The sequence below is a fragment of the Capricornis sumatraensis genome, chromosome 20 (genome assembly GCF_032405125.1).
Source record: "Capricornis sumatraensis isolate serow.1 chromosome 20, serow.2, whole genome shotgun sequence".
Taxonomy (NCBI): Eukaryota; Metazoa; Chordata; class Mammalia; order Artiodactyla; family Bovidae; genus Capricornis; species Capricornis sumatraensis.
In genome coordinates, this window is record NC_091088.1 from 63,153,758 (window position 1) to 63,169,114 (window position 15,357).

Sequence of the window (15,357 nt, forward strand, 5' to 3'; positions counted from 1 at the left end):
CTCCAGTTTCAGACACCTGTTTCACCTCCAGATTGTCACATGTACACCTGATCTGCTGGTTACACATGATTCAGTTCAGTTCAGTCACTCTGTCATGTCCGATTCTTTGAGATCCCATGGACTGCAGCACGCCAGTCCTCCCTGTCCATCACCAACTCCCGGAGTTTACTCAGACTCATGTCCATTGAGTCGGTGATGCCATCCAACCATCTCATCCTCTGTTGTCTCCTTCTCCTCCCACCTTCAATCTTTCCCAGCATCAGGGCTTTCCCAGTGAGTCGGTTCCTTGCATCAGATGGTCAAAGTATTGGAGTTTCAGCTTCAGACTCAGAGCTTTCAATGAATATTGAGGACTGATCTTTAGGATGGACTGGCTGGATCTCCTTGCAGTCCAAGGATTCTCAAGAGTCTTCTCTAACACCACAATACAAAAGCATCAATTCTTCAGCAGTCAGCTTTCTTTATGGTCCAACTCTCACATCCATACATGACTACTGGAAAAAACATGGCTTTGACTAGACAGACCTTTATTGGCAAAGTAATGTCTCTGCTTTTAAATATGCTGTCTAGGCTGGTCATAACTTTCCTGCCCAGGAGTAAGCGTCCTTTAATTTCATGGCTGCAATCTCCATATCCAGTGAATTTGGAGCCCCCCAAAATAAAGTCTGCCACTCTTTCACTGTTTCCCCATCTGTTTGCCATGAAGTGATGGGACCGGATGCCATGATCTTAGTTTTCTGAATGCTGAGTTTTAAGCCTACTTTATCACTCTCCTCTTTCACTTTCATCAAGAGGCTCTTTAGTTCTTCACTTTCTGTCATAGGCCAGAGGCCATATGCATCTTCATATCTGAGGTTATTGATATTTGTTCCAACAACCTTGATTACAACTCGTGCTTCATCCACTCCAGCATTTCTCATGATATACTCGGAATATAAGTTAAAAAAGCAGGGTACAATATGCAGCCTTGATGTGCTCCTTTCCCGATTTGGAACAGTCTGTTATTCCATGCCCAGTTCTAACTGTTGCTTGCTGTTCTGCAGACAGATTTCTCAAGAGGTAGGTCAAGTGGTCTGCTATTCCCATCTCTTTCAGAATTTTCCAGAGTTTGTTGTGACCCACACAGGGAAAGGCTTTCCCATAGTCAATAAAGCAAAAGTAGATGTTTTTCTGGAATTCTCTTCGTTTTGCGTTGACCCAACAAATGTTGGCAATTTGATCTCTGGTTCCTCTGCCTTTTCTAAATCCAGCTTGAACATCTGGAAGTTCACAGTTCACGTATTGCTGAAGCCTGGCTTGGAGGATTTTGAGCATTACTTTACTAGTGTGTGAGAAGAGTGCAATTGTGCCATAGTTTGAGCATCCTTTGGCATTGCCTTTCTTTGGGATTGGGATGAAAGCTGATCTTTTCCAGTCCTGTGGCCACTGCTGAGTTTTCCAACTTCGCTGGCATATTGAGTGCAGCACTTCCACAGCATCATCGTTTAAGACCTGAAATAGCTCAACTGGAATTCCATCACCTCCACTAGCTTTGTTCGTAGTGATGCTTCCTAAGGCCCACTTGACTTCCCATTCCAGGATGACTGGCTCTAGGTGAGTGATCACACCATCATGACTATCTGGGTCATGAAGATCTTTTTTGTACAGTTCTTCCGTGTATTCTTGCCACCTCTTTACTATCTTCTGTTTCTATTAGGTCCATACCATTTCTGTCCTTTATTGTGCCCATTGTTGTATGAATAATTCCCTTGGTGCCTCTAATTTTCTTGAAGAGATCTCTAGTCTTCCACCATTCAATTGTTTTCCTCTATTTCTTTGCACTGATTACTGAGGAAGGCTTTCTTATCTCTCCTTGCTGTTCTTTAAGACTCTGCATTCAGATAGGTATATCCTTCCTTTTCTCCTTTGCCTGTCGCTTCTCTCTTTTCTCAGCTATTTGTAGCCCTCCTCAGACAACCATTTTGCGTTTCTTTTTCGCGGGGATTGTCTTGATCATTGCCGCCTGTACAATGTCACGAACCACCTTAGTCCATAGTTCATCAGACACTCTGTCTATCAGATCCAATTCCTTAAATCTATTTGTCACTTCCACTGTATAATAGTGAGGGATTTGAGTTAGGTCATACCTGAATGGTCTAGTGGTTTTCCCCACTTTCTTCAATTTCAGTCTGAATTTGGCAATAAGGGGTTTATGATCTGAGCCACAGTCAGCTCCTGGTCTTGTTTTTGCTGACTGTTAGAGTTTCTCCACCTTTGGCTGCTAAGAATATCATCAATCTGATTTCGGTGTTGACCATCTGGTGATGTCCACGTGTAGTCTTCTCTTCTATTGTTGGTACAGGGTGTTTGCTATGACCAGTGCGTTCTCTTGGCAAAACTCTATGAGCCTTTGCCCTGCTTCATTCTGTACTCCAATGACTAATTTGCCTGTTACTCCTAGTATTTCTTGACTTCCTACTTTTGCATTCCGGTTCCCTATAATGAAAAGGACATCTTTCTTGGGTGTTAGTTCTAGAAGGTCTGGTAGGTTTTCATAGAACCATTCAAATTCAGCTTCTTCAGCATTACTATGGGTAGCATCATAGACTTGAATTAATGTGATACTGAATGGTTTGCCTTGGAAATGAACAGAGATCATTCTGTCATTTTCGAGATGGCATCCAAGTATTGCACTCAGACACTTTTGTTGACTATAATGGCTACTCCATTTCTTCCAGGGGATTCTTGCCCACAATAGTAGATATAATGGTCATCTGAGTTCAATTCGCCCATTCCAGTCCATCTTAGTTTGCTGATTCCTAAAATGTCAATGTTCAGTCTTGCCATCTCCTGTTGACAACTTCCAATTTACCTTGATTCACGGACCTAACATCCAGGCTCCTACGCAATAACATTCTTTACAGCATTGGAATCTACTTCCATCACCAGTCACATCCACAGCTGGGTGGTGTTTTTGCTTTGGCTCCGGCTCATCATTCTTTCTGGTGTTATTTCTCCACTGATCTCCAGTAGCATATTGGGCACCTACCAACCTGGGGAGTTCATCTTTCAGTGTCCTATCTTTTTGCCTTTTCATACTGTTCATGGGGTTCTCAAGGCAATACTGAAGGATTTGCCATTCCCTTCTCCAATGAACCGCATTTTGTCAGAACTCTCCACCATGACCCGGCTGTCTTGGGTGGCCCTACATGGCATGGCTCAGAGTTTTATTGAGTTAGACAAGGCTGTGGTTCATGTGATCGAATTGATTAGTTATCTCCCACTGAAACGTGAAACTAAGTTCTGTTATGATGCTGGGATGAAAATTCACTTGGCTAATCAAGAGAACTCTTTGAGGATGACTTCTAGAATTAAATAAATGCCGGCCTTATGGCGAAACACATCCACACTCACCAGGAAAGAAGTGCTGTGCCGCTGCGATGTGCTTGTTCCCTCAGTCATGTCCCACTCTTTACGACCCCATGGACTGCAGCCTGCAAGGCTCTTCTGTCCATGTGGATTCTCCAGGCAAGAATATGGGAAGTCAGTTGCCATGCCCTTCTCCAGGGGACCTCCCCAACCCAGGGATCAAACCCCAGTCTCCCCCATTACAGGTGGATTCTTTACCAGCTGAGTCACCAGGGAAGCCCAAGAACACTGGAGTGGGTAGTCTATCCCTTCTGCAGGGGAACTTCCTGACCCAGGAGTTGAACCAGGTCTCCAGCATTGCAGGCAGATTCTTTACTGACTGTGTGGATCACAACAAACTGTGGGAAATTCTTCAAGAGATGAGAAGACCAGATTACCTTACCTGCCTCCTACAACCTGTTTGCAGGTCAAGAAGCAACAGTTAGAACCAGACATGGAACAAGAGACTGTTTCAAAATTGGGGAAGGAGTACGTCGCAGCTGCATATTGTAACCTTGCTTTTTTCACTTATATGCACAGTACATCATGAGAAATGCTGGGCTGGACGAAGCACTAGCTGGAATCTCGATTGCCAGGACAAATAACAGTAACCTCAGATATGCAAGTGACACCACCCTTATGGTGGAAAATGAGAAGGAAACTAAACAGCCTCTACATGAAGGTGAAAGAGGAGACCCTCATATATGACCATGGGCTATAAACTCATCTAACTACTCAAAAGAACTCTCTGAGGCTACCTTCTCGAACTAAATATATGCCAAATGTATGATGAAGCAGTTCCACACCCACCAGGAGAAAAGTGCTAAGCCTCCTAATTCATCACACCATTCACATCAACGTTACTTTGAAAGAGACAAAATTTGCAAACAAAGGCAATGTCATCGTATTTTAGAGTCCATACATAACTGGAGGAATAGTCATATGTAAAATACTATTTTCAAGACAAAAACGAAGCAAAACCAACGAGTTATTGATACATGTAAAATCATGAGTAATCTCATACTAAGAGAGTTAACTCAGAAAGTCTCCTTTCAATGGTATTGACTCTTCCTACTGTCTCGCAGTCATCTCTACAAATGAAGGCTCGTGGATGCAAACGACACAGGGTTGGAGGTGAGAGTTTCCAGGGAGAAGCTCGCAGTGATGTCCCCACATCTGTCCTCTGGGCTCTGCATCCTCAGGTGAATCTCCTCATGACAGAGAGTGAGGCTCAGCCACACCCCTCAGGCCAGCTCCCTAGTGGCCGCCACACCTGCAGAGCCAACACGGTCTCAGGTCAGAAAGGCAGACCCATTTCATTCATTCTGGGCTCTGCCTCAAGGCATGTGCGATCTTAGTTCCCCAACCTGGGATTGAACCCTTGCCCCTTGCAGTGGAAACTCGCAGGCTCAACCACTGGACCGACACGGAAGTCCCTGGAGAGTCACACAGTTTAGCTGCAGGCAGGACAGGACCGCCAAGCCCCACCGGCAACTCCAGAGAACATTCCCCAGACTTCCCCGCAGGGGGCCAGCTGTGCTCACCTGGCATAGTAGGTCCAGGTGAGGCCATAGGTGAGGAGGAAGCCAGCCCCCATGAGGGCCCCCCTGATCAGGGTGAGAACCAGGGGCCAGGAGCCCTGCTGCTCCTCAGCCTCACAGCTGCAGGGAGGGGGGCCTTCTGGAGAAGGGAGAGGGGGTGAAGCTCAGTCCCCAGACCCAGCCCTCCCAAAGGCACACACCTGCCCAGGCTGCCCGCCCCCAGCACCTGTCCTGCAACTCACTCTGCACAGAGAGGCTGAAGGAAACTTGCTGGGAGCCCAGTGGGTGCTGAGCTCGGCAGGTGACTTCTCCTCCATCTCCAGCCACTACTTGTGGTATTTCCAAGACCCCGGTGCTGGAGATGGGGGTAGCCTCCAGGGCTGGGGATCCCCAGAACCAGCTCAGCTGTGCAGGGGGGTTGCTGTCAGCAACACACAGCAGCTGCAGTGCCTGGCCCTCTGAGATGAGAACAGACGAGGCGTTCTGCAGAATCTTGAGGGCTTTGGGGTAAAGCGCAGTGGGAGAGCTGGGGGAGGCTGAGGTCTCCTCCCTCCTTCCAGGATCTCCTGGCCTCACTCTCTCCTCCCCAGGCCCACCAGCGGGGTTCCCTGTGGTCCCAGGGCTGGACCTTCCCACCCTAAGCAGGCTGAGCCAACGTGTCTGGGCCTGGTATCTTCAGGGGAGGCTTGGTGTCTCAATGGGACAGGCCTGGGCTATTTGGTGGGAAGAAAACCCAGAGCCTCAAGGCTTGAGAAGTTGATTCAGTGAAGGCAGCAGGAGATGTGACCAAGGAGGCTTTTGTGGAAGAAAGCCACATAATAGAACCATGGTGAAGGAAATGGGCTTTGAACAGAGTGTGTGTGTAAATGTGTGGGGTGTAGTGTGTGCCTGTGTGTATATGTGTATGAGTGCACATGTGTATGTGTGCATGCAGGTGTTGCCTGTGCTGTGGGTATAGCTATGGGTACACGTGTGATGTGTGTGCGCCTGTGTGTATGGGCGTTTCTGTGCGTGTCTCAGTGAATGTTCATGTGTATGTATTCTGTGTGTGTGCCTGTGTGTGTGAGTCTCTGTGTATTGCATGTGTGTGTGGTCTAGTGCATGGGAGGTGGGACGGGGTGGTGATTTTCTCCTTGCTCTTCCCATATCTGATCACCCTCAAGCCCATCCCCCCACCCCTTGGATGCGGTCCCAGGAGCAGGACCCAGCCCTGGAGAGGAGAGGTCCTGTCCTACCTGTGTTGTTTCTGAAGGAGAGGCTGATGCGGAGGTTCCTCGGGGCATCTGGGGCAGAAAGACATGGGCTTGCCGCAGAGGGAGGAGTGAGATGGGAACTGACCAGCACCCCAGGAGGGAAACCAGGAAGGGGGGGGGGCTGTCCTTCACGGCTACTCCCCATCTCAGCTCCCAGGGCGCAGACCCATAGAAGAGTGGGCTGGCCTTCTCTCTACACACCGAAGACACCCACACACACACCCCACCGCCCTCAGGGACCCCGACACCCCTCCACGCTCACAGGAGACGTTGAGCTGGACGGTTCTCTCCAGGGTCACCTGCGTTCCATGGAGTGTCACCCGACAGGTGAGGTTGGTGCCGTGGTCCTGGGGCCTCGGGGTGAGGGTGAGCTCCGCGGAGTGGAGGGTGTCTGGGTTCATGGCATCGAGGGTGTCCCCCGCCCAGGAGAACAGGAGGGGGTGTGGCCCGTCACAGGCCAGCGACAGGCCGCAGGTCAGAGGTGTGCGGCGGCCGGACTCCAGAGGCTCCGGGACCTGGATGTCGGGTTTCTCTGGAGAAAGGGAGATGAAGAGACAGAAGGAGATGCCTGGACGCAGGGGTGTGGGGACCCAGAGGGGGAGGGTCACAACTCATTCCCAGTTCTGGGTCTCTCCTGAACCCTCAAACCCCAAGACCTGGAGCAGGGAGGGCTCCTACACCCTGCTCCGGTTCTAATAGAGGAGGCTCCACGGGCCAGGGTCCTCTCCTGGCGCCCCGTCACACCTGTCACCTGCAAGTTCAGCTTCTTCTCTCTGTAACTGTATCTCACAGATCCTCTCTCCACTCGCACGTAGTAGACTCCTGAGTCGCTCAGCCTGGCCTCTTGGATGCTCAGGGAGCAGTCATTGTCCCTGGGGTCCCCGAGGAGGCGGAATCGGCCCCGGGTCTCTGACTTCACTCGTTTCTTTTGGTCATTTGTGGCCACAGCATCACTGTGTGGGTTGTCTCTTTCCCGGAACCAGTAGATGAAGGGTTCAGCAGAGAAATACTCCGAATTCACGGGGTAGTAGTAGAAGGAGCAGGGCACGAGGACGTCCATGCACGCCTGCACCACCACTGATTCCTGCACTCGGAGCTCGTACCCTGGAAGCTCCTGCAGGGACCCTGGGGGACACAGAGGCTCAACTGCAGCTTAAGCCCCTCCCCACGCTTGACCCCCTCCTCCAGCTGTGAGCCCTGTTCCCCACCCCTCCCCCACTCACCCCCCCACAGCAGGGGCAGCAGCAGCAGCAAGAGCACCATGCCGGCATCCGCAAGAACAGAACCCGTTCACATCCCTCTGCTGTGGAGGGAAGCACCCGAATGTGGAGAGGGAACGAGGAAGTTGTGGAGGAGGGGCAGCCCTGGGAAGGCAGAAGGTCCCACCCCCTCCACACACACACACACACACCCCCAACTCCACAGAAGGAGATCCTGAGGCCCCCAGCCCAGAGGCCGAGAGGCTTTACCCCACGTGGCTCTGACATGACCACCTGTCCAGTGATGCTCGGGCCCACGGTAGGAACGCCCAGCCACCGGCACAACCAGAAAAGAGAAGCGGGCTCCAGCCCTGGTCATCGGGTGGGACCAACCCTGCAACAGAGCAACACTGGACTTTCCGGAAAATAATATTGAAAAATTTCTCAAAACCATTCAAACTTGGGCAAGACTCACCCACAGTGGAGGGTGGAACCCAGGAAGGAAAGCTGAGCGTGAAAAGCTCCTTTGCCCAGAAGGGTTTCCAGAACAGGGCACACAGGCTGTGCGTCTTCATGGATCTGAGGGTCTGTGGGACCAGCCGACCTGGACACAGGCCCACGCAAAGTGGGGTGGCAAAGGAAGAACTTTGCCCCATTCAGCTGAGACCCCAAAGTCCAGACCTCACACAGAAACACAGTTCACGACCCCTCACTCTGGATGGCCTTCTTTTCAAAGCCACAGGAAGGCTTAAGTCATGTGTGGAAATAAACCTGTGAACTTGCTGCCCTTTCGGGAAAAAATTCTTTAATTTTCACAAGTTTAACTATGATCATAAACGTCTTAGACACTTTCAGGAAGAAGCTATGGGAGTGATAGAAAGTTTATTTTATAGTTAGATAGAAATATTAATATATTTTTTACTTTCTTAAACTACAGAAAAAAAAGTCCATCAATCAATCATGCCAGTGGAAATACTGTATCTTCTTTCTATTCTATTTTAGATATAATATAATTAATTTTATTTCTTCATATAATGGTCTTCTCTGCTACCTCAGATGGTAAAGAATCTGCCCTCAGTGTAGGAGTCCAGGGTTTGATCCTTGGGTCAGGAAGATCCCCTGGAGAAGGGAATGGCAACCCACTCCGGTATCCTTGCTGGGAGAATTCCATGGACAGAGGGCTCTTACAGGCTACAGTCCATGGGATCGCAAAGAGTCAGAAATGGCTAACACTTTATTAGTAGAATATTCATACTAATTAATATACATGACTATTCCCCTAAAAAGAGGCAACCAAAGAGGATCAGGCCAGAAGTATAGGAAACAGGTATTATACAGGTTGTGATAGGCATGCCTGACTTCTGAGAAAAATGGTATGGTGGCCCAGTGCTTAGGACTCTGCACTCTCACTGTCTCTGGCTCAGCTTCAATCCCTGGACTGGGAACTAAGACCCTGCAAGCCCTAGGTCATGGTGAAAAAGAAAAAAAAAAAAAAAAAGGAAGGAAGAAAGAAAAAATAGTCTTCAATAAATGTCTTATCTTTTGGTTTCAGCGTTTTATGTTTTGTGATTGATTACGTAGATTTCTCATTTCAAAAGAAACTCAGATGTGATGTGCCTGTGATATTGCGACTTTTAGGAAATATATATTTGGCCTTCATCCACAGTTCCTGGCTCACAGATTCATGAGTTCTTGGAATTTACTGATTGATAAGAGATATGGCAGCTTCTTTGTTCAAACATTTGCTCTCTGTTCTCAGTCCCTGAAAACACTTCAGGGCCGCACCGGAGACCTGGGGGGTCACATTTTGTATTTGGGGGCCATGTCTATATTGTATTCAGTGACACCCTTTTTTTTTTTTTTTTTTTTTGCCTAAGGAGGGATCCGAACGCTTGGGTCAATGTCAGGCCCCGCAGAACCCTGGACTGGCCCTGCCCAGGGTGCAGGTGAACAAAAGGAAACGAGCTCTCTCCCTCACTCCTCACCTGTTGCAGGAGCATTGCTGGACAAGCAGGCACTGGAGAAGGCCAGGAGCCACAGGGCTGTGCAGCATACCTTCACAGCAGCTGGTGTCTAGCAAAGGTCAAGCTGGGATGGTCAAAGGACAAAAAACAAGCAGTGTTGGTGAGGACGTGGGGTAAAGGGAACCCTTGGGCCCTGCTGGTGGGAATGTGAATTGGTGCGGCCACTATGGGGAACACTGCAGGTTCCTCAAAACTAAAAATAGAACCATCAAGCACGTTTACTTTTGGGCCTTTAAAGAAAATGAAAATGGCAATTTGAGAAGATATATGCACCCCATGTTCCCTTGGTGTCTCTTCATGCAAAGATGGGCTCGATAAAGGACAGAAATGGTATGGACCTAACAGAAGCAGAAGATATTAAGAAGAGGTGGCAAGAATACACAGAAGAACTATACTAAAAAGATCTTCATGACCAAGATAATCACGATAGTGTGATCACTCACCTAGTGCCAGACATCCTGAAATGTGAAGTCAACTGGGCCTTAGAAAGCATCCGTACGAACAAAGCTAGTGGAGGTGACAGAATTCCAGTTGAGTTGTTTCAAATCCTGAAAGATGATGCTGTGAAAGTGCTGCACTCAATATGTCAGCAAATTTGGAAAACTCAGCAGTGGCCACAGGACTGCAAAAGATCAGTTTTCATTCCAGTTCCAAAGAAAGGCAATGCCAAAGAATGCTCAAACTACCACACAACTGCACTCATCTCACACGCTAGTAAAGTAATGCTCAAAATTCTCCAAGCCAGGCTTCAGCAATACATGAACCATGAACTTCCAAATGTTCAAGCTGGATTTAGAAAAGGCAGAGGAACCAGAGATCAAATTGCCAACATTTGTTGAATCAACGAAAAAGGAAGAGAATTCCAGAAAAACATTTATTTCTGCTTTATTGACTATGCCAAAGCCTTTGACTGTGTGGATCACAACAGACTCTGGAAAATTCTGAAAGAGATGGGAATACCAGACCACCTGACCTGCCTCTTGAGAAACCTATATGTAGGTCAGGAAGCAACAGTTAGAACTGGACATGGAACAAGAGACTGGTTCCAAATAGGAAAAGGAGTATATCAAGGCTGTATATTGTCATCCTGTTTATTTAACTTCTATGCAGTGTACATCATGAGAAACGCTGGGCTGGAAGAAGCACAAGCTGGAATCAAGATTGCCGGGAGAAATATCAATAACCTCAGATATGCAGATGACACCACCCTTATGGCAGAAAGTGAAGAGGAACTAAAAAGCCTCTTGATGAAAGTGAAAGTGGAGACTGAAAAAGTTGGCTTAAAGCTCAACATTCAGAAAACTCAGATCATGGCATCTGGTCCCATCACTTCATGGGAAATAGATGGGGAAACAGTGGAAACAGTGTCAGACTTTGGCTTTGGGGGCTCCAAAATCACTGCAGATGGTAACTGCAGCCATGAAATTAAAAGACGCTTACTCCTTGGAAGAAAAGTTATGACCAACCTAGATAGCATATTGAAAAGCAGAGACATTACTTTGCCAACAAAGGTCTGTCTAGTCAAGGCTATGGTTTTTCCTGTGGTCATGTATGGATGTGAGAGTTGGACTGTGAAGAAAGCTGAGTGCTAAAGAATTGATGCTTTCAAACTGTGGTGTTGGAGAAGACTCTTGAGAGTCCCTTGGACTGCACCAAGATCCAACCAGTCCATTCTGAAGGAGATCAGCCCTGGGATTTCTTTGGAAGGAATGATGCTAAAGCTGAAACTCCAGTACTTTGGCCACCTCATGCGAAGAGTTAACTCATTGGAAGACTCTGATGCTGGGAGGGATTGGGGGCTGCCAGGAGCCAGTGTGAGGAATCCCGCCCATGGCAAAGGTCATGAGGAAGGAAGCCCGACAAAATGCAAAGGCGTGATCTGGCTTCAGGGGTTCCCCCTGAGTTTTCCTGAACATCTACCCCCAAAAACCAGAGTCGGCCTGATCTTCTTGTACTGTGCTTTTCCGCTCTTCTGACACTTTCTGGAAAAAGTTAACTTAGGGCTTCAGTCTTCTGCATTTGAAAGGAATGTTTCAGCTCAAACCCCCTTTGATGGCTCTCTAACTTGCCTAACAGGTTGCCCCGGACTTTTTACAACTTGTGAATTGTTTACAGCCCCCCAACCGTGAGAGGCGCAAAGCTTAAAGCATCTTAAAGATACAGAGCCTTTTCTAAAGAGGTAAAAATTATATTGGTGATGGGTTTCCACTGTTGACTCAATGACTGCTGCCAGGCCTCCATATTCTTTATCTTTTAGGCACCTGAGGGATATTAATCAATGTAATCGGGATGCGGAAATAGGAATATAGTAGTTTTGATGTTAGCAACACTAGACTTTTGAGTTAATTACTTTTTTTGTTATAAATCACTGTACTCCTTTACTTGTTATAAATTGTTGTAACTTTGCTATGTAAGAATGTAACTTTATTTAGTGCTTTCTGAGAGTGGCAGAAAGACTTTGGGAAGAACAACATAAATAAGTCTTCTGGTTGACAAACCCTTATCAGAAAAAAGGCCATAGAATGTTAATTGGCCCTCTGGCCATAAGATGATGTAAATCACCTAAGACTTATGTATACAACTAGGTATGCAGAGAGAAAGCCTGGTCTCGATAAGAGTCAGGGCTGCTGACGCTGCATAATTTTATATATTATCCATTGATCTCTATGTAAAAAAAAAGGTATAAAAGGCCTTTCTGGACAATAGAGGATGGGCCAGTCGTTGGACTGGTTTCCTCCATGTCTCCTCTTTACTCTAATTTCTGGCTGAATTCCCATCTGGAGCGAGGAGGCTCACCACATCTACTTACTTGCCCTGGCCTCTAAGTTCCGTGAGAGAGAGAGCCCAAGGCGGGGCACTGTCCGATATTCAAACAGGCGCCGGTGGCCCAACGTAGATGGTGCAAATCTCTTGTCCTGAGATTTTATTGGCTTTCCCCGTAAACCAAGTTATTCAGCCTCTTTTCTTTACTAATTTTCCTACTAAACTATTTCTTCCTAGTCTCTCTTTATATTTCTAATTAAATAAATTTTTCCTCACCCACGCCATCCCCGCTTCGAATTAGCCTGGATCCACCAGGGCTGGACCCCTGCAGGGGGCAGGAGGAGAAGGGGACGACAGAGGATGAGATGGCTGGATGGCATCACTGGACGTGAGTCTGAGTGAACTCCAGGAGTTGGTGATGGACAGGGAGGCCTGGTGTGCTGCGATTCATGGGGTCGCAAAGAGTCAGGCACGACTGAGCGACTGAACTGAACTGAACTGATGCACCCCATGTTCATGGAAGCGTTATGTACAGTATCGAAGACATGGAAACAACGTCCATATCCAATGATGAGAGAATGAATAAAGAAACTGCGGTGTGTGCATACTCGTGATCATTCTTCAGCTATAAAAGAGAAGGAAATCCTGCCTTACAGTACATGGATGGTATGCGAGGGCATTAGGGTAATGAAATACGTTAGACAGAGGAAGGAAAATACTCTATGATCTCACAGATAAGGGGAACTGAAAAAGAAAACAGAAAGTCATAGGTGTAGGGTAAGGGAGTTAGAGAAGGCGAGGTTCAGGAAAAGAATGAGACAAGCACTTTACAAGAACAGATCACCTTTAATGAGGTGAAAAGGAGCAGCAGTCAGATTAGTGAGCTGCTGCGCTAACCCAAGAGAAGAGTAAGTGCATACACAGGCATAGATGTGGAAATCTACTGTCATAACAGGGCCTGTTCTTCTCCAAGGTTGCTCGGAGTAGTTATCTCTCAAACGCCTCGGGTAGGGAATTCTGGAGATCAGCCAGAGGCTGGACCCTCTGGGAGCTGAGCGTAATCAACCTTAATGTCCATTCTTTTTCTTCGGGTGAGAGAGTTCTCTGTTTTGCATAGAATGGTGGGGAGGACCTGGAGGGGAGTTTTAACTCCAGGCTATTTTGAGCTGTGTAACTTTCCTTCATTTTAGACCCTAAGGGATATATACAAAAGCAGAAAGAGAGGTGGGCACCGTTAATGTTCAGGGCTTCTTCATGCTGATAAATGAGTCAGGGGTTTGTGGTCTGGGAGGAAGGAAATCTAAGGCTCGTAGTGTTGATTTTTTATTCTAGCCATCAGGGTCTCAAGCAAAAGAAGTCTTGACTTGGTCTCGAGAGATGGCCCGAATCCGTTCTTGGAGAAGCCTTTGAAAGAGATTGAAGAGACAGGGTCCAAATAAGAGGAATAAAATGGCAAGTACCAATGGCCCCAAGACAGGGAACAACCAAGGGAGGGCCTGTTGGGACAGGTTTGGGGGAGAGTAACGGTTTTGTGATTCTTTTCTGCGGCGTTTAATTTTGTCTCTAAGTTGTTTGACTCTGCCCGTTTCATTAACAAAATAGCTGCAGCTCTCTCCTAGGAAAAAGCAGGTCTCTCCCTTTTCTGAGGTGAGAAGGCCCAGGGCTTGCCTATTTTGTAGGGCCACAGAAGCTAATGAGTTAATTTGTCTTTGGAGGACTCCACTACCTGCTCCATTTCCGCATCAAGTTCTTGGGACAGCTTGTGGTAAAAATGGGCCGAGGCTGAGATGCCCCCAATCCCCGTGTCTAGGGCGGCTGCTATGCCAGTCCCAATCAGGAGGGGGGCTATGACAGCTCGTCTTTTCCTGTGGGAAAGTTCCCCTTGCGGGTAGACTATTGGCTCTACCCCTTCTTCTTTGAGGAATGTTAGACCCGGGGTCAGGAAGACCAAGATGCAAGGTCAGGGGCTCCAGAGGGAGACATGAATATGCATAGGTCCCGCAGAGCATGAAGATTCCCCGGGTTGGTGCAATTATCTGTGCTGTTCCAGAGAACCCAAGTGGAACAGAAGGAGGGGGTGGAGTTTGTAAGACCAGTGTAGTTGGGACTAGACTAGTTGATCCAGGTTAGGTTGGAAGAGGCTGAGAGCAGGACATTGTCACAGACTGGCCCAATGAGTTGTGTAGTTTTTTGTTGGGAAGGGGAGGTATAGTTGCCCTGTGACAGCCAGGTTGAGGGTAAAGGAATTGCTATGTGCGGCGAGGGAGACAGTGACATGCATGTCCAGCACTGCGATGCGTGTTGTGTGTACTGGAAGAGTTGGAAGGGAGAGTTGAGAAGGCGGGTAAGGTGTTGGTTGCCAGAGGGAGGTTTTAGGAGAGGCCATAATTGGGGAAGGAGGTCTAGGCATTTATAAGGCTCAGGGGTCTCCTGTAACTGGGAAAATAAGTTCTTTATAACTTGTTCTTGTTTCTTTTCCTGATACTGATCCAGTACCATCTGAGTACCCCCAGTGGGTAATGGGATAGAAACATGTGTTTCTTCCATTTGGCTTACAGCAGGTGCTCATGAAACTCCCTCTCTTTTGTACTTTGACAGTGGGTAGGGGTTTGGACTTCCCGCCCTCAAGGTTCGTGGTGCATGGTCTTGAAGCCGTATTATAACATGAGGAATGAACATAGGAATAAGTGTCTGAGCAGGGGCAGGGACTAGCCAGAGGCTGGGGAGTGCAGCAAGGATAAGGAACAGGGGTGTCATGGGTCTGTTAGTTCAGCAGTGCAGAGGAAGTAGCCCCCTAGGAATAGAACACAGCTAACAATGTAGGCAATACCGACGGAAAGATGAAGGATACGTGGCCAGTCCTGAGGGGAGACAGTTACTAGGCCTATAGCAAGGACTAGCATTAAGAGTGCAGTTATGGTTAGAGAGACAGGGAGAGGCCAGTCAGGACGAGGGACGGAAGGGCCCAGGTTGGTGGTTGCTTGAATCTGAGGAGGAACAGTGTTCATTAGCACGAAGAATGAGGTAGAGAATGAAAGTAAAGAAATCAGTTTCATCTGGAGTCAGGTTGTAGAAGGTTCCCTGAAGGCACAGTTGAGATACCAGCGTGGTCAGGTTTCCGAAGGAAGTTCCTCTCGGGGCGCTGGTCCAGAGGTCTTGTAGTAGTTGGGTCAGGAACAGGTGTAGGTTG

At 47.8% G+C, this 15,357-nt stretch overlaps 1 protein-coding gene across 1 annotated transcript; it reads right to left on the reverse strand.

Moving 5' to 3' along the window:
* Window positions 1-4,541: 4,541 nt before the first annotated feature.
* Window positions 4,542-7,444, reverse strand: LOC138096883 (sialic acid-binding Ig-like lectin 14). The gene is made up of 7 exons (XM_068993130.1): window positions 7,405-7,444; window positions 6,926-7,306; window positions 6,444-6,713; window positions 6,164-6,211; window positions 5,171-5,428; window positions 4,932-5,067; window positions 4,542-4,660 (listed from the first exon to the last, which is right to left on the reverse strand). The coding sequence occupies exons 1-7, from the start codon at window positions 7,442-7,444 to the stop codon at window positions 4,645-4,647; spliced, it is 1,149 nt and encodes a 382-aa protein (XP_068849231.1). The 3' UTR covers window positions 4,542-4,644.
* Between the last annotated feature and the right edge of the window lie 7,913 nt (window positions 7,445-15,357).